The sequence below is a fragment of the Bufo gargarizans genome, chromosome 10, assembly GCF_014858855.1.
Source record: "Bufo gargarizans isolate SCDJY-AF-19 chromosome 10, ASM1485885v1, whole genome shotgun sequence".
NCBI lineage: Eukaryota > Metazoa > Chordata > Amphibia > Anura > Bufonidae > Bufo > Bufo gargarizans.
In genome coordinates this window covers 52221037-52244897 of record NC_058089.1, presented here as the reverse complement: position 1 = coordinate 52244897, position 23861 = coordinate 52221037, and the positions used below count along the sequence as shown (strand labels likewise).

Below are 23861 nucleotides of genomic sequence, written 5' to 3'. Positions count from 1 at the left end.
AGAAGAAGTCATTTGAGGTTCTGTCAGCATTGACGTCAATTTAAGTGGTTTAACAGAGTTAAAATGGTGTAACGATACCTGTTACGGTTGGCGTCTACAAAGACCTACTGTTAATACAACTGTCAAGCCCGCATCTTCAACACGGGAAGCCTGGACATCTTCCGATGGAAAATATATCTTGACCAGAGAGAAAGCTTTATATCAGCTGATACAAAGAGAAATTATGTGTCACAGCTTTAAAACAAAGTAGCAAAAAAGCTTGTCGTTCCTGGGGGAAAAATATATTGCAAATACTGTGAAGCCATTTGTTGCAAACCGTATAGCTGTATTTTTATTTCCAATTTGGTTGTTTTTAGATATCTCCAAGGGCTAGAAAGATATTCAACAAAATTCCCTTGAAAATGGCTGCCATTACTTGTCCTACTGTAATCAGTTTTTTTTTTTCACAATCCACTCAGTTTGGGGGACATAGCACTATATAAATTAATTTAAGAGTTTGGGAAAAAATTCAGGGCAACTGCTGGGAGATATAAAGGGTAGGCCCACCTCTGTTATTGATTTATTTATTTTTTATTTATTTATTTTGCATTGTTTTGTGTTTACAGCTCCTATGCATATCTCCATGGTTACACAATATAAACCAAACATGTATAGTATGATCATCATCATCATCTTCTTAATAATCTTCTAATTGTATGTTAGTAAGACATAGAACACAAATGAAAGGAGTCTGACTACTTAAGGTTTGTTTGTAGTCTGTTACCAGAGAGATACATAGGAGCTGTAGAAAGCGTTTTTATGTCTGCACAGCTAAGCTGAACTGTTTTCTCACGCGATCCTCATTTCCATCCAAAATATATTTACGTTCATCTTTACAAAAGGTAACAGGAGTAATTTAGATGTATATAGAACACACTGGTACAGAAGGTATCCTGGGAAAAAAACATGCTGGCAGCAAATGCCAAAAATAAATACTTTAATACAATAAATTAATCAGTAAAAATATCACTTTACGCTTTGGGCTTCATTTTGAAATAACATGTCTAGGTACGTTCTGTCAAACACAGTCAATTCTTTTCTTTAGAGAAGCACTAAATGACAAGACAATTCTGCCCACACAGTTTGTCAGTCTGCAGGGTTTTCTGCATGTTCTTGAAGAAATCTTGCAGAGAACATAGGGCTTTTCCTATGGGAATGGTCAAGGGTTGGGGCTTAATGGGGTTGTCCACCATTTTTTCAGACCTGCCCAGAGTAGCCGGACCCATGGTGATGAGCATACCTACCTGATCCTCACCTCTGGGTTCAGGCTTCATCGTTTCACTGCCGACTCTGCAACTCCCAGGCGTGCCTATGTCACATACTGTTTGACACGGGTCACGTGACTGCTGCAGCCAATCATTGGCAGGAGCGGTGACCTGCTCCCCTTGCGTCATGTCAGATGGTTATTGGCTGCAGAGGTATCAAACAGGATGTTTTCAAAGCTACTCTGTGATTTGCTATTATGCACACTAGGCAGTTTTTTTAGACAGTTTTTAAAATTTGCATAATATATGGGTAGTCCTATGTTTAGTACTTTCACTGTACACATACACGGCTTCTGTATTGCTAGTGAAATGGTTTTGACTCTGGCATACATTTCCGTAACGCTACGACATCCCTGGTTCCACTAAGGTATATTATTGCCAGCTAGAGAGCCACATGCAAAGGACCAGCAAAGCAGAAACGAGTCCAGATGCTGTGCTGCAGTCCCTTTACATTGTATGCGAGCTGAAATATTCCTAAGTAGACAAGTGTGTAAATACCTATTCAGAAATGGTTTGGCGGGATTTTCTTTTTACAGGTCAAAAATGTAACCAATATATTTTTTTTTTACAAGAGGAATAATAAGTGACCACGGTCCACCCCACTCAACCTGGACCTTCAGAAAAGGAAGTTCAGGATATGAATAGCTTTTTTGTACAAAATTAATAAAATTCTGCCCTCCCGGTTTGAAGTCCTAGACATTTCCCACTAGTTTAGGAGTATTTTATGTCTCGGCAAAATTTTCCTATCCCTCTTCCCTCGTTCTCCCACACACTTTCTCTATGCCAGTCTATTATCCACAGTGATTGTGAACTTTGCTTCCAAATGGCAGTAGGCTACCTTCATTACACCCATACTCTTTAGTACTAATAATTACAAGAACAGATTGGATTTGGGCAACCTCTTGGGCCACCATGATTTTTTTTGTGTGCGTTTGTTCATGTTAAATATAATAAAAGATTATAAATAAAATTGAATATAATTCTAGCCACTATGCTACAAGGTGTGCGGATCTAGTCTTATAGTCTACTAATAGAGATGTTCTACTTTTTCATTAATTCCATATAAAAGAAAATAAAACCTTTAATCTGGCTCCTTGGGATACAATGAAATCCAAGCATATTATGGGTCTCCCATAAAATTACTAATGCCATAAACATCTAATAATAATCCTCCATGTATTTAGATATTTTTTGTGCGTAGCAATAGCAATGGTGCAGAGGTAGTAGCTGCACCAAATGCTTGATGTATGGGACGACAGTGGACCTTCTTCTACACCTGTATTATAGATGGCACAAGGTGTGTGAAGGGGGAATAGGAGCTTCAAACTACACCTCTGTGTCTGCACTCATGGACTATGAAATATATTATTATTTTACCATCTCTGAAAGGGGTTGTACCATCTCCCACGTTGGTGCCATATCGCTAAGATGAGCCACCAATGTCAGATAGATGCGGCTCCCACCCTTGGCCCTAAACCCATATCTAGAATGGGGGCCCCCAAAGTGGAGGAGTGCACATGAGTGGCATGCTCAACATTCACTTTAATGGGAGTTCAGAAAAGAGATGAGCACGCTTGGCTTTTACCAGAACTCCCACAGAAGTGAATTGAGAGAGTACTGCACACCTCTCCCTTTGCCTCTATGGAAGTTCCAGAAATAGCCAAGCTGGCACCCGGTTATTTTCGGCATTCACATAGAAGGGAATGGACGGTGGCCGTGCTTGCGCGAAGTGCCCTGGTTCACTTTGGGGGCCTTGTTCTAGAGATTGGTGTGAAACCTGCATCTATCTGACATTCGTGGCCTATCCTAGTGACATGCCACCAATGTGTGAGATGGGCCAACCCCTTTTACGTCAACCAACAAAGACCCTACTGCTTGCAACGTGCCAAAGGCCCCGCACGTCAACATTAAAACAAAAAAGTTCACCAGTTGGAGTTGGACATTTGTACAGCACAATCTTTCAGTTGCCCTAATTTATTTAAAAATAAATTACAATTAAAACAAAACGGACTTGACGTCCAATACCGGTAACAAAAATTTGCAACACCACACTAAAGGTTTAAATGAAAAAAATATATATAACAAAGGAAATACAAAGGCTTTGGTATGGTTTTTTTTTTACAATCAACAATGGTTAATTTTGATATGTACTTGTGAACAACTTGAAAACACTTAAGTTGAAAACTCTTGCAAGCACTTTTAATCGGTATAAGGAATGATCTATATGCACAAGAATGATTGGACTGTGAACATTTTATACAATCTATCTAGGAACAATTAAACGACCTGCTGACCAAGAAAAAAAAAATATGATGCATGAAAATGTGTATAAAACATCTATACAGTATCTTCGTCAAATATAAATGAAATGAGCTTTATTATAGAAATCATTCTGGGAGATTTCTAGGGAAGACAAAAAAAAAAAAGTACATTTTGACATAAAACAAATCAGATTATATCGAAGACATAATCTACCTTTCATCTACCAAACGTCTCTCTTCGAGTTTGTCTTTTTTCCTTTTTTATTCTTTTTGGGAATTAAACGTCAACCTTTTGGGGATAACCAGTGTGCGGAGGGATTATAAGGAGGGTGAAGGTCTCTTAAATAAAACTTATTTTGCTTTTTGTTTTGTTTTTTGGCCACCGGCCTGAATGTCGATACGATCGTGGACTGTCCTCGGACAAACTCTGGGGATTGATATATCTTGATAAATCTTTCGGGGCTTGATCATGGCTTCCATTAAAAGAAAAAAGCAATAAAAAAAAAACTATTATGACTATCGGAGAGCAGATCCTTCCACCCAGCCCGCGTTGTTCTGTTCGTCATTACATAACAAAGTCAGTTTACAAAGAGTACATCAAATGGATAAAAGTTTGGATATCAAAATGAAGATTTGATCCAAATGATATAATGCTCTGAATGTGCAAATGTCCGTTTGTGCAGTCCTTCCCAATAGTATCGGTACACAGTTGCTGTGCAGAGAAGTCTTTTTTTTTTGTATTATATCCCAAGACAGTTCTCAGTTTTGATTTAGTTATTTTTTTATAAAATACTGCTGAACATCCAACTGTTCTCCATAAAGTCATTGGTTAAATTAACACGGTTTTTACTGTAGTCTTGGCCAGTACTGAGACATGTCAGGTTCACTGCCGGGTACTTGTACTGGGACTGACACTCCAGGGGAAATGAGACCTTGAAAAAAAAAAAAAAAAAAACATATATCAATTATAATTTCACGTTATTTTATGTTGTTTTTTATATCACAATACACAACTCATGCACTTTGTGTTTTTTTTAGTTTTTTTTTTGTATATTCATAGGAACTGACGTTAAGATGCAGGGCTGGATTTTGAGCATGCATTGTCTACAGAGCGTGATTTAATTTTTTTATTACATTTTTATTACTAGCATCCACGTATCTATGGACAGTAGAGCTGCACAGGTGCAGGCGCTGCTCGGTGTATGAATGTGTGGCTATCCCGACCAGGAGTGACTGTGTATGAGGAGTGAGAGAGAGAGAGGGTGGAAAATAATGGAATGCCTACCTGTAGAAGTTGTACCAGGAGTGCCCATTGATTGGCTGTTCATGTGTGTCTGCATGTGGGGAGGTGTGTATGTATCATAGCTCCGCCCATTCACAGATGGACTTGTGGGCAGCATGCATGAGTAGGAGGAAGTCTGGCTGGGTACAGGGGGCTGGAAGAAGAAAGAAAAGCAATATTACTGCTCAGTGCCATCTGTGATGTCGAAACACAATCACTGCACCTCCTGTATCCAACTTCTGCCCAGTGCAAAAATTTTAAGTGTGTCTGTATGTGCCTATGTAGACCATTGCATCTGCTGGTAACCTACATTTCCCCCTCTGGGGCATGCACCTCGTGTTTATAAGGACAAGAAAGAAATGACCGGTAGAAGTTCTGCACAGCCTAGAATAAATATTAGCACCCTTAAGTGGGGATTTGTAAAGTCTGATACATTTCGGATCTTATCTGAGGGTCAGCGGCTAATGGAGTAACTATATGATTTTTCAGCTTACCAACAACTGATCAGAGAGAGAAGAGGCCTATATATGTCATCAGACCGAAATATTGCCAGTAACGTGACCAAATCTGGCACATATCTATTAAGTTAGGGGCCTGGGAGAATGAAAAGATCACTACAGGGTTGGGGTGGGGGGAGTTTGTGGAAAGCCTACTTGCCCGCTTAGCGCCACTGGATCTCGCCTCCTTCTCTTCCTGGCCTTGGCTTCTTCACTCAACTCCTAGATGTAAACTTCCATTTTGACGCCACTGCAGCCAATCGCTGGCCACAGCAGTGACCTGCTTCCCTTGCATCACATGGTTATTTGACATGATGCAAGTAGAGCAGGTCACCGCTGCAGCCAGTGATTGGCTGCAGCAGTGTCACAACTGAAGTCTATATCCTGTGAGCTGAGTGGAGAAGTCGAGTCTGGGGAGAGAAGGAGTGGAGAGCAAGCGCTGTTAAGCAGGTAAGTATGCTTCCCTTTGCAAGTCTGCCAAATTCCCCCAAAAGTTGCACAACCTTTATAAGGCAGGTTTGTTTTCTGTATCTAATGGGTTGTCCAGGATTAGAAAAAAGGGCATATTTTTGGGGGATGCAGCACTACCTCTGTGTCTCGTATTGCAGCTCATCGCCTTCAAAGTGAATGGGACTGAACTGCAGTTCCGGACACAACCTATGGAAAGACAGTATTTCTGGAAGAAAAAACAAACAAACCCTTTTTTCTCAAATGCTGGACAACACTACTACTACAGGTGAAAACTGACCCATGGTTGATTAATATTCTATTCGGTATGACCAAGGCATATGGCTAAACATCATATGTGACAGCCCTAGCAATATACTGTAATGCATGTTATATGTGGGACTTTCATGTGTCCCCAACTTTTGCCCATTTTAGCCTAACCCAAAAGCAAAGTTAGAGTCCCAATATGTTACAGTTACCCTATGAAATTACCCTACAATTAGCCCATAAAAAACAAAGTAAGTAATGCTCCAGTAACAAGACTAATATACAAATAAAATCAAGGATGGGTACATTTTAAGTTAGAATCATGGTGCTGTTCTTTGTTTCAAATGATAACATAAAAGTACAGTTCCTGAGGTCCATTAATCCAATGTCTAGCGTCCCCGAACTGGATGTCTAGCCCTAAAAAGTCATAGACTGAAAATGTAGAGAAGAAAGGTCCATTTAAACACCTTGACTTCTCGTGTTTCTACTGAACTCAACCTTCATTACGGAGCTTTAGGTTGTTCAGAGATTAGGTCAGTAGAATTGTGTGACGTTTGTGTTCTGTTGCCTAAATGCGGGCCCTGATATGAGCCTTAATTGTAGATTTTTGAAGGGAGTTTCGGGATCTTCATATTGATGCCTATTCTTAGGATAGGCCAACAGTATCATATTGATGGGGGTTGACTCAGCTTTAAACTCAGCTGTTTAAATGGGCTGTTCCTCTTGCGCAAATGCTACCACTTCAATGTTTACATTGGTCCATCAACTGGCATGTACTATATATACTAAATGGTCCATGAACCATACATATAGTACTGGTAGTGCAGGGTATTGCAGCTTCATCCCACTCAAGTGAATTGGACAAAGCTTCAGTACTTTGCACCACCAGTACCAAGTAGGCGGTGAACACTGAATAGGCTGCAGCATACGCACATGCTATGCGATCCCTTCAAACAGCCATTCGGTGGGTCTGCTGATAGTCGATCTCCACTGTTGTCAATTTTGGGTGGGCCCGAAGGTGGGGATTAAATGCCTGAATTTACCAACATAAATGTTGGTAAGGATATTATTCGGTAAAGGGATTGGTCCATCTCCCACATTGGTGGCATATCTCTAGGATATGCCACCAATGCCAGATAGGTGCAGGCTCTGGAACCCACACCTATCTCTTGAAAGAGGCCCCCAAAGCAAAGGAGATTGCATGTGCAGTGTACTCTCCATTCACTTGTGTGGGACACCCAAAAAGAGCCAAGTGAGCATGCCCAGGTGTTTCTGGAACTCCCATAGAAGTGAATGGAGAATGCATCACACAAGCATGGCCACCTCTCCATTCACCTCTATAGGAGTTCCGGAAATAACCAAGCCACCACTCGGCTGTTTTTGACACTCTCATAGAAGCGATTGGAGGGTGGTCGCACTTTTGTGGGTCCCCTTCCAGAGATAGGTGTGTGTCCCACCTCTGGGACCTGCACCTATCTGACATTGGTGGCCTATCCAAACCATATGCCATCAATGTGTGAGATGGGCCTGTCATTTAAAGATTTCAGTAGCTGAGAAACAAATGGAAAATTTGATACCGAGTATGAATTGGAAAGGCTTTTGGAACAAACTGTTCTGAACATTTTGGATGTTTTTGAATAAATTAGCCATATTCTATCACATAATATATTGTATGCATATGGTGATAATCTAGTCAATTCTGTATTTTTGAATCCCATTGATAGCCTACTTGTGTTGGCTCCCTTTAAATACATTTTCTCTAGGTTGTAAAAGTATGTTTGTTCGGTGCTCACTTTACGAATAGTATTAGTATGAACCATTATAATTGGATGTGAGCTTTTGAGTTTAAGTTTAGCACAAGAGTATACTCACTTGCATAGGAAGGTTATTTCCCATGGTGAAGCTAGGCATAGGTGGCAGCGCACTGTATGTGTTTGTAAGGGCTGTATCTGTTCTTCCCAACATGGAACCTGATGTGAATGATGACACTGCAAGAGAGAGAGAGAGAGACTTGCTATTATAATGTATTAGGATTTATTTTGCGTATTACGTTCCCCCGGTCATATGTTGTCCCGGTGTCATCAACATCAACAATTTTTTGCAAACATTACCTAGACTAAATTAACTAGATTGAAAAACAAATTTCCCTTTAACTAATTTTAAGGCATGCCATATACTGGAGAAGAGGGAGGAACAGGTAGTCGTGCCTCCGTTCACATTAGTGACATTACCTCCTCTGTTTTCTTGGAGAATCTTTTGGTCTTCACCACCCAATTCCTACTTAAACTTGTTACATTATGAGTTAAAATTCTGAATTGTTAGCTGTGATATTAAAGAGGTTTTCTGGGATTTTCCTCAGGATTGGTCATCAATATGAGATTGGCATCAGCTGACTTCTGGCACCACCCCCGATCTGCTGTATGAAGAGTCCATGGCGCTCCGTGAGTCACAAGGCCTAGGCCCAGCTCAAGTGAATGGGGCTGAGCTACCATATTAAGCACAGCTGCTATCAAATGGGCAGCACTGTGCTTGTAAGCCTGGAGGAGGCTACAGCGCTCACCAGACCTCTGGGGAGCACATTGACTTCCTCAAACGTCAACGGTGCCTAGAGTTGGAACCCTGCCAATCTCACATTGATGACCTATCCTGAGGTTGGCCATAAATATAAAAATACTGGAAAACCCCTTTAACTCTGACTCCCCCATTATTCTATTGCCAGTAAGCAACTTCCTTGGGAAGCCCTTCGAATTCAGGGTTTCCAATGTCTGAAGTATGTTCCTCATTTTAATCAGTAAGAAAAAAAACATTTAAGTTGCGTATTTGGCGTTTTCCTTTATTTCAACCCTTTTGATAAATCCACATCACGTTCTTCAAGTCTGCCAACTGACCTGGAGTAGTTGGTTGCGGGATTGGCTGGTAGACACTAGTGCTGAAACTACTACTGATAGGAATGTGACTCGGTGTGTTACTGGCTTGTCGTCTCTGGTTCCGTAGCTTTTCTTCTCTTCTCCATTTTGCTCGTCGATTCGAGAACCATACCTAGTGGTAAGAGGAGACCCATTGAGTGATCGGTCGATCGTCTTACTTGGTCAACCATAGAACACAGGACCCAATTCTTTCTAACGCTAAATAGAATAATTCGAAGTATTTAGCGCTTGTTGAACCTCTCGAAACATCCAACTATTCATTAAATATGGAAGATAGGTGTCTCTGTCAGTTACATAAGTCTGCCCGTTCTCCGCAACGTGCAGGATCTATAAATATAACTATACATTCGAAGGCCCCCACGTCTGCCTACATGATTGTTGTGCTTGATCATAAATGCGATGCGTTTTACACTGGGGGTCAAACATCTTATTTAATTACATAGTAACAGTTACCTGTATCCTAGCTTCTGGCAAATCTATTTTGGCAGCTAATCTTTCTCTGGCAAACACATCAGGATAATGGGTTCGTTCAAATTCTGCAAGCATACAAATGAACAGGTTAGTTAAGAGAAATGCACAGGTTTCATTATCAAAGCCGTTAAACATCTCCAATTAGAGGATGAGCTCTTGTGGCCTCTCTTCTACTGTTATTTTCCTTCGCTGAGAGAGGAGTGACTGTGTACACAGCCGTTAGATCCTACAGTATATTTTACTCATATAGCTAGTCATTAAAAAAAAAACATCATGTTTAAAAAAAAATAATAACCTACATGGACAGTAGATTATACATTCATTGTAATGACCTTTACCTTTTTCTAGGGCCTCTATTTGTTCCTGGGTAAATGAAGTTCTGTTCCTTTGAAGTTTTCGTTTCAACTGAAGCCTCATTTGTGCCTCATCTGAGTCTTCACCGTTAGAACTGATGGAGTTGGTGTTTTCCGCACCCCCTTCTTGCTGTGGGCATCCATCTAGGATAAAGTAGGCAAGTTAAACCTTCCCCAAAGTTCACCATCAAACAGCTTTGTTGAGTTTTCGATTTAATCAAAATTTAGAAAAATATATATTTTTTTATCAAATTTTTTTATTTATTTTTTCCATTTCTTCTTTCAGAACTTTTCAAAAGGCTTACGCACCAGAATTGACCACTTATTCAACTTCCAGTGAGTTTAGTCCAAATTGGACTATCTTGAAATTTTGCCGATGTTTGTGAAAAAAGTGCAGGAAGCAAATTAAATGTAGAAAACAAATTTTAATATTTTTTCTTGAAGAACTGGTGAAAGACTTACATTTCTTAATTTACCACTTATTCAACTTCCAGTGAGTTAAGTCCAAATTGGACTATCATTAAATATTACCTTTGTTTCAGGAAGAAAGGGCAGAATGCAAATTACATTTGGCAAAGCGAACTAAAAAAATACGATATAGTCTTCGCGGCAGGTAACTACCAGGTTAACACTTCTTGTCTAAGACGATCTAAATTCAGCAATTGTAATCAATTCACTCTTGATAGGTTTGCCTAAAATGTGATTAAGAACTCAAACGAAGCTTGTTATCTCCAAAAGAAATATTTATCTAGTTGTCTTCTTTTTTTTTTCTTTTTTTTTTTATAAATTTGAATTCCGCACAGTCAATTTCATGTTTAAAGGTTCTGAATTTAGAAGTGTGCGCATTGTTCTACTATTTTATTCAACCATTGTACGAGCGTGCAATTCCCTGACACCTATTACAGTGAACAGTTGTAATTATATCATCAGTAAGAACAGCCTGTAATTGCAGAAAATGGAATTTTATATTTAGATAAAGGGACTGTCCATTCTTTGTAATATGGCGCACAAGAAAAGTGGGATTTTTTCCCCAAAAAAAATACTGTATAATTTTTTTTATGACATAATGTAGTGATATCAGTAATGCACGCTAACTTTATAATATTTACGGTGAAGATTTGACTTAATTGGTGGTGCGTAAAAACATAATAATTCATTATTACACCTGTATTTAAAAATTAATGGATGTGTAGTAGACACATAGAAAAATTACTGCCCAGGTTACCTATAAACTTCAATAGCCCCTCCTTTTTTTTTTTAGCTTGTATTATTAATTACATTATTATTATTAGATTATCTATGGATTTTCTTTCTGCTTAACCTTCTTTTTGTGGTGTAATGATCTATAACTAATCTATAAATACATGAATGGGCTATCAAGAATTTCTGGGACTGCCCAAAAAAAAAAAAATGAGAAAAAAAAATATTGACCCTTATTCCTCGAAATAATTTGTACCTTCTGTAATTAAATATTGTGGGAATTAACATCAGAGCAGTATGCTAACACAATGGTGTTGCCTTCAAAGGGTTAAGAGAATTGTGACAGAATCTGGTGGGTTCTTTTCAAACACTTTGAAATGTTTTAAAACCCCAACATTCCCTTCCATTTAAATCTAGGGATTCATCTACAGTGAGGACCATATGGACGTTTGTAGACCTATTGAGATGACCACCAACACATGAATAGAATTGGAGCTGCTTTTCAACAGTGCACAATGGCAGCCGAGTAAGAGAAACTATTAAACACTCGGGGCTAGGGGGATTGGCAAACTTCCGTGGGTAGAATTTAGAGGACACAATCGGGACAGAGAACAAAAGGATTCTCTTGAATCTCGCAGTGATCTACATTGTATCACAAGGGGTCCAGTCAACAGACTGTTAGGCAAGTATGTTAACCTTTAGGCGCAGCTATCATTAATCACTGTCCACCAGCCTGGCCTACTCAAAGCTATATAGGATTATTTTTTTTTTAAACTTTCTATAGGACCAGGAGAAGACAAAAACACCTAAATGTGTCAATGGGATAACTCCATACACTCCAGCTATTTACTCAGCAGAAAGAAAAAAAAAAGGGCGGAAAAGGACTCAGTTAACGTTAGATAAGCCTCAACTCACATATTAACACACGAGTGTCCATCTATTTGCTCATCGAATCTGATGCGAAGCGTCTTCAAGTGTTCTGCTGCCAACGTCTGAAGTGCGTTTGTGTACAGCACAGAAAAATAACTGTCCGATCAGAGCCGAAGCTCGGGCCATATTAATGAATAAAGCTCATAAATAATGATTTTAAAAAAACAAAAAACTTTTTACATAATTTTATTAATTTGCGGTGGAGAGAAATTTTCATAAAAAGTATCATTTAAAAAAAGGTGTTTACGTTTTTAGTTTTTTTAAATATGGGATTCACAAAAATTTGGAAAATAATTGGATATAAAATGGTCTCCTAAGGGTGCAATTTTATTTTATTTTCTTACCTTCTAATATACTCCTATACACATACAGTAGGGTTAGTGTGACTGTACAACTGCTCTATTATTTCATATTATATCAGTTATGGGTATTTTACTTTCCCCTAGATGTCCAGGGACTATAAAGGACCAAAGGACCATTTTAGGCCAGTCTGTAATATTCCCTGGGCTGCCGGAAGATGAGCCTAATTTATGATGAGGCACACACCTCGTCATAAATTAGGTGCATCTTTTGGCAGTCCGTGCTCTTGCACTGAAATTTATGGCAGCTCGAAGTTGCCGTAGATTTCTGGGTTTTTTTGCGCCCAGATTTGCTGGGCAAGTCTTTTCGGGAAGGTGATGAGGGCGGCGTAGAAACACCACTTCAACAAAATTTTGTTGCAATGGCATTTAAAAAGTCACAAATAGAGGGTTTTCAACTTTTTATGCTCGAAAAGTGGCTGGGCAGAGAAGGTTAATAAATTCCACCACCCCACCCATGTGTGCAGGAACTTCTAGTTCAGCTGCCACAAGTGGAAACCTGAAATTCTACCCTAGAGTCAGAGGATGCTAATGGAGATGGTGTAGAGATCATGGGGGTAGACATTTTTTTCTCCACTTGAGTTGTACCATTGAAGAACCCTACAGTTGGACCCACCTCAGCCTGTAATCAGTGAACATTCGGAGTGAGTAAAACTTCAATTTAAACGGAGTAAGGAAAGAATTTAGGTTCATTTGCTATATGTAGGTCATAGACTGATGATACAGTGCAGAGGACACTTTATTGAAAAAAAAAAAGAAAATACAAAATAGCGCCCCCCCCCTGCTGGTGATGGTTCATGCCATCACGCCCCAACATCCTGAGACATGATGGCCTAACGTTTGTTGCCCTTCACCAGCATCTTCCCATGCAGTCCGAGGAGAGGAGTGTGTGTCAGTCTGTAGGAAAGGGGAGGATATGGCTAGCCTTAGCTGGATCTGGACCAGATGTAGCAGAGCTGATGCTTAATCGTAATAGTTGTAATAAGTCTTTGTGTTAAAATAGCTCAGTGTTTGTCAATGGCAACCATATATTTCCATAATGTGTTCCACATAACAAACTTAGCTTTGTGCATCTATACATTATATGGATACATTGTATACAGCAACAAAGTATATACCTGGGAATGTGAATAACTATGAACTGTTGTGACAAGGAGAGAGCAGATGCCTGTATACAGATTAAGCAGAGCTGACTATGTCACATGGTGCAATCTTCCTCTATCTATCTAATTTATATCTATTTCATTTCTGATATCTATCTATCTATCTCATATCTATCTATCTATCTATCTATCTCATATCTATCTATCTATCTCATATCTATCTATCTATTTCATATCTATCTATCATCTATCTATCTATCTATCTCATATCTAAATAATCTCATATTTATCTATCTCAAATCTATTTAACAATTTTTTTTATATCTATTTCATTTCTGATATGAATCCATTAATCATAATAGATACTGGTTAATTTGTATCCCATATATGCATATATATATATATATATATATATATATATATATATATATATATATTGGAATGAAGGGGGCATTAGTCGTCTGCTACACGAGTTCTGTGGCATAAAACTGTCTCAAGTGATGCCCGCATGTGACATTTCGTCAAGTTTTGCAACATTTGGTGAACCTCACCACTTTTAGAAGTGGAGTGAAAAGTGGGTCAGGGTTTCAGATAAAAATCCCTTTAAGTCTCATTTATGATGTGCAACTTTTTAAAAAGTAACCTCTCCTGGGCAGGCAACCGCCCGGTGCACTTTTACAGACCTAGGCATACAACACATTTCGCTTGCACCAAATCTATTATTACAGTGCGCCATTTCAAATTTTGAGCAAATTCACAAAGCAAAGCTAGACTGAAAACGGACACCAAAACCACCACAGCTGATAAATTGGCGTTACATGTAATGACACTGGATGAGACAAATATCCACACATCTATTATAGCGGGTAGCGGTATAGTCGTACAGACATTGCATAGTGCACGGTATTACAATCTGTTCCTCCTCAACCAGAAATACACGTAACACCAGGGTTCACATCTTCTGTCCTTCAGCCTTAGGGGCTGTACGAGCTGCACGGAGTCGCGCATAGGTGTGATGTACAAGTGACCCATAAGTGATTTTTTTTGTCCTTGTTGCAGCTAGAAGGGATTTCAAAAAGTACCACAACTTATTTTCTATCCCCAATTAATATGAAAATCTCACATAATTATCCACCTAATCACGTGACTCCTAGGGCACAAGTCCCCGATACAGGCCTCGGTGCCGCATGTTGCCGTGTAGCCGCGGCTTTATCTAGTGCTCGCACGTCACCCCCTCCAGTGCTCAGTGATCTAGAGTTACGTATACGTGACACTCAATTAAGATATCTGGTTTAAGGCCTCTATAGAAAGGAGTCGGGGAGTGAATGGACTGCTGAAGATAATCCATATAAAGGGACTCTGGTGACTGCGCGCCGCTATTATCCCGCAGCCAAAGCAGCTGACGCGCCGGCCTGTGTGTGTGTCATGTATGGGATTTACTTCTTGGAAGAAGACTCAGGAGAGAAAGACTCTGGGAAATAGGATTCATTCCTGAGTTTCTTAGTGTCTTAATCAGTGAGGCGGAAAGCCAGTCACATCAGACAGTAACTCAGCAGCTTCCAGGGAGCACACAACATGGCGCCTCAGTGTGCTGGGGGGAAAATGGCTGAATCCTAAACAGGAGCTTTATAGTCTTATCTGAGGGGGGAAAGTTACAAAAAGTGTTTGAGTCGCTGAGTAATTCTCTGCCCGCACTGAGCCGACCCTTTCATGTCTATTATGGAGATCTCTGTGTGCAGGGCCGTGTTCATATTGGGAACATATTTGTGCCCTGTGAGGCCTCAGCCTGCCTTATGCCTCCTCAGTAATGGCCTCTCGTGGAATAGAGTGCTCGAGACACAGCCACCGTCTAAGGGGCTCAGTGCAGACATACTGGTATTTCTGTCTTAAAGAGAAAGTATTCAATGAATGGATATTACATGGAAATATATATATATCGTATCGTGTGATAGACTATCTATCTATCTACCTGTCTATCTAGCTATCTATTTGTCTCTATATCTGTTAGGTCTGTCTATTTAATCTATGTGTCTATCTTTAAAATCTATCTATCTATCTTTCAGGTCTCTCTTTATTTAATCTGTGTCTGTTCATCTGTCTTTCTATCTCACATGTATCTATTGAATATATCAATCGATTGACCTGTCAGTCCCTATATCTGTCTATGGGGTCTGTCTATTCGATTTATGTACCTGTCTGTCTATCTATCTATCTATCTATCTGTCTATCTATCTGTCTCATGTCTATCTATATAATTTATCTTCTATCTATCTATTTCATATCTTTTTATCTAGCTATCTATCTCATATCTATCTATCTATCTATCTCATATCTATCTATCTCTCTATCTATCTCCTATCTATCTATCTATCTATCTATCTATCTCATATCTATCTATCTATCTCCTATCTATCTATCTATCTATCTATCTATCTATCTATCTATCCCATATCTATCTATCTATCTATCTCCTATCTATCTCCTATCTATCTCATATCTATCTATCTCATATCTATCTCTCTCATATCTATCTCTCTCATATCTATCTATCTATCTATCTATCTCATATCTATCTATCTATCTATCTATCTCATATCTATCTCTCTCATATCTATCTCTCTCATATCTATCTGTCTCATGTCTATCTATATAATTTATCTTCTATCTATCTATCTCATATCTATCTATCTATCTAAAAAACATAAAAGCAACAGCAGCACAGTTAGAAGAAAATAAGTTGGGTGCAAATCCTCAGGGAAGATAGGCAACCATTACTCTGTATAATATATCCAAAAAATAAGGAAGCACTCCAAATAGGGTGACAAGGGCCATCACCTTTTCACCCTATTTGGAGTGCTGCCTTATTTCTATAGATATTTATATTTCTATAGATATCTCATATCTATCTAACTCATATCGCTCTATAATCTGTCCATGTATGTAATTATATATATATAAAATCTACTGTCTCCATCAGTGTAATTATCCATCAATATATGTAATTTATGAGAACAGATCCTCCAGAAGATAGAATTCACCGTAATATCTTACACACACACAATACTCACACTTTATACTAAGATTTTACTAAACAATTGGAAATGAATAATGTATTCCTCTTAAGGATAATATTTAGCAGACATGCGTCTACTCACAGTTTCATTTTTCATATTTGACAAAGTGAGTGCTAACAATTAGTGACTTTATGTAACAATCACTTCTGCCAAATGACACCCTCTGCTCTGCTACATCGCTATAGGTGCAAAAGGCTAATGATGCAGCATTTAGATCTGCATTAGGCTACATCGTATTTAGCCTGACTCAACTTTTTTTTTTTAAATAATCTATCCAGAAATTCTAATTTGATATTAAATTGTTCTGGAACGTTCATTTTAAGAAGACGCCAAAGTTCATCCAATGACCTCAGCTGATCTCCCGACCAAGAGATGGAGGGACCTGGCAGCCTCGATCATGGTGATGAGAAGGATAATATAATAACGCATAATATAAGGATCAGCAGTGATGGGACTGATCAGGATATGGGGGGGGGGAGCCCCACTTTCCCATCTTAGCCCCTTTCTTCTTATATTGTTTTTCTAATTGGCAAGTGGAAACGTATCGTGTCCAAGGGTCTCCTGTGAAACATTTCTACAGCTGCCCCTCCAACTAGACGCTTTATTCATGTCTCCTTAATGAGAAACAAAACGATCTCTAATGAGCAATTACATCGCCACAGAATTCTTCTTCCCATAACTAATTCTTGTGTGTGACAGAAACATCTATTGTGGCAGATACTGGGCATATCCCTCGTACGGGGTCCTGTTCTGCTACCTTGTCTGGAATAACGCGTCAAGACAATACTGCGCCACATCTACTATGGAGGAGCTATCCGCTAAGAATTATTACCTCCCAACCAATTAAACTCCACACGAGCCTTGGGAACAAAGTCTGCCATCTATCCCCATTCCCATCCTCTAACTACTCAACTACCTTATAAATACAGATATAGCAGAGCCGAATCTCGTTCTGAAAGCTTCCGGAGGTCAGATAATTGAGAAGCTTTAGATAAAAAGATATCATATAATGTTTTAGCAAATAACCAACTCATCTCTGCTATGCCAGACAAAGTCATCCGCAACATCTGTCCTTCCGAGCGCTAGATACTTAGCGTATAATACTGCGTACTAAGAGGGCTTGAAACTACAGATTCCAATACTACGTCAATGACTCCAATAATAGTGCAACCAAGACCAATCTCGTGCAAATGTTTGCACGCACTTTCTGTACAAGGGATTGTATTTTTGCAAATCGTTATAATACATCATTAACCCCTTCATATAACCTCATGGGGATAGGGTAATAAGCGAGTGATCCATGATAAGCCAACCGTCTCAGTTATACATATAAAGTGACTACGATACAAATGCAACCTATACAATAAGCATTTACAATCATTCTATGTAAATAAGACACCACGAAGCCAGTCGACTAATTATAGTGTCATTAACATATTTACCTTTATAAAATTTGCAGAGCACCGCGTCTACAATTTCATCCCCCACCCTTCCCCCATCCAATATCGAACATGCATCCATATTTACCTTGCGTAGGCTGGCCTGGCACCGATGTACCCGGATACCAACCAGGCCGTGTCCCCCAAGTCCCTGTCTGTCCGTTCAGCATCCTCAGCTTGTCATACATGCCATCTGCGCCCATCTGTTGCTTCTCACTAGCCAGGTTGCGCAATACTCTGTTTATTGACGATACCTGCAGGACGAATAGCGATAGGAATAAGGTCATTAGCTCCATGGTGGTCGTGGACGTAATGTTTATCATGTCTGTGCGGACAGTCTACGATCTGGGTGCCATAAGGGTCTGAATGAATTATGCCCAGACTTCTATTATAATGAATGAGATGCAGTTTCCTATCGAATTTTGCCTATAAGAATAATTCTATAAATTTCCAAAAACATGAGTTGACCTAAGTCATTATTTTATATGCTCAGTACGTTATCACCATCCTTATATTGTAGTGATGTGGGCACATCCCTCTTCCCCAACACTAAGACATATTGATCGGCTCTCGGTAGAGCGCAGTAGACTTACACTAGGGATGTTATCGTTGGTGCAGACGCCTTCGGACAGTAACCTGTCTCGTATCTCCCAGGCAAAGATGGAGGGGCACTCTCTTTTATACTGGGCTATTTTGCTGACCACCTCTGGAGTGGCCACCCTAGGTTTGCTTCCCCCGATGGCTCTAGGTCTGATCGATCCAGTCTCGTAATATCTCCCTAAAATCTTACTCACGCAACCGTTTGACACCTGCATGGAGAAACAAACAACAAATCACATTATTAATAATTTCAAGACAATAGTACAATTTTATAGTAGGCATTAAACAATGACAAGCTTACGTTTTGACTATCCAGCACTGGCACTTTTGCATCTGCATGGCTCTATAATACAAAAATATACCTTCAATGGTATGAGAACTTATGTCTGTTGCTTTTCTTTTTTTTTATCTTTTTGCTTTTTTCTTTCTTTCTTTTTTCTATTTAAATTACATTTGTGGCCCTAGAAACTCAACCTCTAAGTATTATTTAAAAAAAAGGGAAAAAAAACATTTTAAAAATATTATAAGTTTCCTATTTAAATCTGCCTATTCTTCCAATAAAATCTACGGTTTAGGAATAACTTGGGTTTAAACAGAGCCAAAACATAATTCCATCTATCTAAAGACGTAGAGAGGGGGGAGGCAGCCTATAAAATAAATGGCATCAAGCCAAAGTATTATTGTTATTATTATTATTATGTTATTAAATTTACAAAAAAATAAAATTTGGGGAGAATTTTTGATAAGCAGATGATTGCTGTATTAATAAGCTGGAGAAATCTTTATCTTGGTAGAGGACAGTAAAATAGTAACAGATGGGCATCACTTTATAATCAGAGCGGTTGGGAAGAGATCGGCGTTTTCACCTGCAAAATTCTTGAAATATCACAGGGTCTTGCTCCACTGTGTGCCAGCTCCACTATCTTCTGCCTGGTAGAATCTGGCAAAGGTCTACCGTTTACAAACACTCCACCGAGCTGGTTCACTCCACTGTGACCTGAGAATAAAACAAAGTAACAACAACTATATTACTCTGTGACACCCCCAAAATATTATCCACCCCCAAGCCATAGTGAGGGAGGGGGGCACTCTTCCAGATGGTTATGGCCAACCTGGATATAGGCAGTAAATAGAAAATATATTCATATCTATATGAAATAAATCCCCCAAACACCCTTCACATCAGCTCCAATCTGCCTCTAAAAATAAAAAAAAATCCAAAAAATCCTTTGCCATTCCAAAAACAAATGGGCTAATTAGATCAGGCAAGAAAACAGTTAATTCCACCTCACCATCAAATGCCTCCATCACACACACAAGAACGACAAAAGGTTCCAAGATTAAACGCAACGACCACCACCGCCTCAACTAAGGCAAATAAGTGGCACAAAATGTGGTGGCATTCCAACAGCTACTCTACGGAGAAGGTCTCGTAAATACCCTGAGATTCCTCTTCAGACATTGGCTTGAGCTCCCATTCCTTTGTGCTGAGATATTATAGGCAGTTCAGTTCATTCAAAAATTAAAAAAAAATCCTCAAACCTGAAGTCTCAGAGACAGAGACAGCTTCCCTGGAGAAGAAGGAAGGAAGGAGATGTGTGTGCTCCTCAGCTTGCAGACTACTGATAATAAATGGACTTGCAGGAGGCTCTGGCTTCTTAGCAAATAAATAAGCACCAAATATAGAAGAAGGGGGAAAGTATGATGAGTCTTTGTGACATTTGTCTTTAAAATAAAGCTAGCTGCACGTCAAGTTTGAGCTTAATTTCTGGAAATAGGCGGAAGTCGCCCCAGATCATGCATGGAAGGCTAATTGAAAAGATCATTTGAAGTACTTGTGGCAGACATGTCACTTTATGACAGTGCTCTGCTTTTGAAAATTGCATCGTCAGGACAAATGGTACTATGATAAAAACAACCCTTTCTATACGGATTTGGAGATCACTCAGGCTGGAGATAAGGCTAACACTAGTTACTTCAAGGGAAAGACACATTTTATTTTAAGGTAGCCCAATAAGAGGGGTGGTGGGGGGGAGCTGGGTGAAGAACACAAATGGGGAGCCTGGATTCATACTGACATCCACTTTTATATTATCACTCTTATTTTCTATAAGGTTTAGTTGACACCTTAAAACATTTCCTCCTAGCTATGGTCCTCAAAAAACACCCCCCAAAGGAACCTATACAAGTATTTAAGACCTAACTCCCCCAAAGATACCCTATTCAATATACATATAGTGTAATATTACATATCCCTATACCCCAGTATGGCAACTATTGACCCATTTTATGCTCTTTTTACAAAATCAATAACAAAATTCTTAATTTAATATATGTCATCTAATACACAAGGTAAAACAAACATTTGATCTAGGATTCCAGTGGGTCTGGGCATTGGTACATGGCCATATAGACTTGTCTGCAATGCAACTCCTCTTATAATTATTATTATTATTATTATTATTATTATTATTGGGATTTCCAAGGACCCGGCGTTCAGCCTCTATCCCCTACAGGAATGTCATTTGCAAAGACCATTTATCAACTTAAAAATTGACACTGACAATGGCAAAATAGTAAAATTTCACTTAAAAGGTTAAAGTCTTAATCATGATGTGATTTCCCCAGGGAAAGGCTGCAGAGCTGGCTCTGTGGCAATCGTTAGCTACTCCTAGGCAGCTAATAAGAAAGCATATGGTGTTGATTTGGGCTCCTTGAATTTTATACACCCAGGGATTGTTGTCACATAAAGCTACAGAGATACTAGTAGTGACCTTTACACACACAGCAAAAAAGAGGCTTAGTCTACGCAGGACACCTCAGAGCAGATCACAAGGCACCTTGTAACGCCATCTCTCACCAACGCGACACATCCCTGTAATAATGCTGCCTTATAGGTCAACACAGGAATAAGATCTACAGAGCGGTCCAAAGTTCTAGACATAATTAACCACTTGAAAACGGCAAACTCATTAAATGCAATGGACACAACCAGCTAAAAGACATCATAAGATATAGTAAAATATGTGATAGATTGATAGATATTATATAAACAGATGATTGATAGATAGATATGAGAGAGCTAGATAGATGTTATATAGACAGATATGAGATAGACATGAGAGATACTATAGATAGATAGATATTAGATAGACAATAGATAAAGATGAGATAGATAGATAAGTAGATATTAGATAGATAGATAAATAGATAGATAGAAGATATATAGATAGACAGATAGTACACCATATAATACTAGTGTGAATAAGATGCAATTTCATGTTTATTTCCGGGCATCATCTTTATTCTTAACAATTTAATGTATTAATATTTTTTTTAAATAGAAATTCTTGATTCAGTCCAATAACTTAAGGAAAACAACCATGCACACACACCTGTGTGTATACAGACATTTATCATTTGAATACATTTATTGAGCACATCTTAGATTCCTCCCACAAGAGAACAAAAGTTCTTGAGCAAATCAACAACTGATTACTAACAAACTAAACTAAAACTACTAACTACAAACTAACTGAATCATATCTATAGCAGTTTCCAAGGACACAAGTCCATCCACATTAGATCCAAATGGTGACAATTGACTTTGAAACGTAAAACAGCCAAAACGACAGTACCAACAGTTTAGTAAAATCTACAGTAGACTAAAACATTCAGAGGCAAATATAACCCAAACCAAATGAGAACAGCCATAAAATAAAAGTAATAACCCAACCTCCCTGCACAGCTCTTCTACTACCAGCTGCCATTGTAAATAACTGTGACAATTTAGCCCAAGTCTCTTAACAAGCGCTCAGTAAAATATTAGAGGGAGTCATAAAATAAATCACCCACTTTAATTGATTGATGTCCCTCAGATAAAACAATAGACTAATAGCATTTATTCCATAGTGATTCATTACTTACTGTTCTGCATGGTGTTGGTGATGATGTGCACTAAATTCCCACGTGGTGACTCCAAGGGATTCTATTAATAAATAAACACATTTCCTATTAATTAAGGAGCAGCTTTTAAATGTCCGTCAACGAGCAGAAGATTTAATGCTATTTTACCATATCATATCTTCTGGCTTTATATATATATATATATATATATATATATTTTTTTTTTTTATATATATATAATTTATAAATATAATTTATTATAAAATAAATTGAATAATATACATTCACTGTTTCTACCAAAATAATAGAATCATTAACATTATATTTATAATAATAGTATTTTTTTCTGTTTTGTTTTTTTAATTTAGACCATTACAGTGACAAAGCAGGACAAAAATTGGGGGCTATTTTTGCTAAAATAATTAGCTAATTTTTTAAATACATAAGACTTGACTTGATGCTGTAATTATATGTGTATATTTTACTGGTAAGTACTGGCTGATTTATATTAAATATATATATATATGTTAAGGTAAATATGTAGATTAAAATACAGCATCAGATTATTTATAAATAACATCTATAATTTACACAAACATAACTTTACCAAACTGTATTACAAATAATTGTACAACTTAAAAATTGAAATATTTGTTTTTAGATTTTTATAAGCCTTACCTGATATTTGTTTTTCCTCTCCCAAATGTAGTGCACACTTCAGCATCTGCTCCTAGTATCCTTCCTCTAAGACAAAATTGAGGTGCATTAGATTCACAAAAAAAATATAAAAAAAAACCATCAATGCAATTAGAACTTTTAGGCAACAATGACTATACTTGAATTATTCTGGATTTTTGTTTTACTTTTTAAAGTTTAGTCTCTTTTATTTCTAGCTGCAAATGAGCAACTGCATAAAGAATATATTTTTTTTTTGTAAGATTTCAATATTTTAGTGGAAAAAATAATTACAGGGCAAAGTATTACCATAGAAACCAGAGTCCTGACTGCTAATTAGATATGGAGTTAACGCTAACAGCTGGGCAAGTGCTGATCGCCCTATTTGAAAATTCTAAGCTTCATTTTCTGCAACTAACTTTTAGGTTTTAGCAGTTTAGATCTTTACGTCGGCAACTGTACAATGACACACGTTGTCTATCTGGCCTTAAAAAGTAAAACCAGGAGGGGGTGAGGCTACTTAACAAAGCCTACAATGATTTTCCCAAAACCAAAGTCTATGAATGCCAAGCAAAAGCAACAACCCATTTCCAGAATTAAACTTTAAAGCAAATATTCCCATTTCCCTCAGTGAACTCTTCCTGTTTTGTGTCACCACGATGTTGATGATGGAGCAGATATTTAGCAATAAAACAGGAAAATAGCATTTAATTCTATGAATATTTTTTTTTAAAGGTAATTGTGTTACTGGTGCGAGTTGTTAGGG

The 23861-nt window shown here is 38.3% G+C and overlaps 1 protein-coding gene across 9 annotated transcripts; it reads right to left on the bottom strand.

Moving 5' to 3' along the window:
- Window positions 1-4148: 4148 nt before the first annotated feature.
- PAX6 (paired box 6) lies at window positions 4149-22451 on the bottom strand. Of its 9 annotated transcripts, none has more exons than XM_044269955.1 (11): window positions 22442-22451; window positions 19381-19511; window positions 18816-18857; window positions 18508-18723; window positions 18003-18168; window positions 9795-9953; window positions 9439-9521; window positions 8947-9097; window positions 7931-8046; window positions 4407-4497; window positions 4149-4360 (listed from the first exon to the last, which is right to left on the bottom strand). In XM_044269955.1, the coding sequence occupies exons 1-11, from the start codon at window positions 22449-22451 to the stop codon at window positions 4149-4151; spliced, it is 1377 nt and encodes a 458-aa protein (XP_044125890.1). The 9 variants fall into 9 exon arrangements, with proteins under 9 accessions (XP_044125890.1, XP_044125896.1, XP_044125891.1 ...); XM_044269961.1 differs by having other exon boundaries at window positions 18709-18723; XM_044269957.1 differs by lacking the exon at window positions 4149-4360 and adding an exon at window positions 4851-5001 and having other exon boundaries at window positions 4412-4497.
- Between the last annotated feature and the right edge of the window lie 1410 nt (window positions 22452-23861).

What these genes read in the sequence shown, in the direction of transcription:
- PAX6 (XM_044269955.1), bottom strand. An exon ending in CCAACGATAACATCCCTAGT is followed by an intron (nt 18,169 to 18,507) that starts GTAAGTCTACTG and finishes TTCGTCCTGCAG; the next exon opens with GTATCGTCAATAAACAGAGT. An exon ending in CCAAGACTACAGTAAAAACC is followed by an intron (nt 4,361 to 4,406) that starts GTGTTAATTTAA and finishes TTGGATGTTCAG; the next exon opens with CAGTATTTTATAAAAAAATA.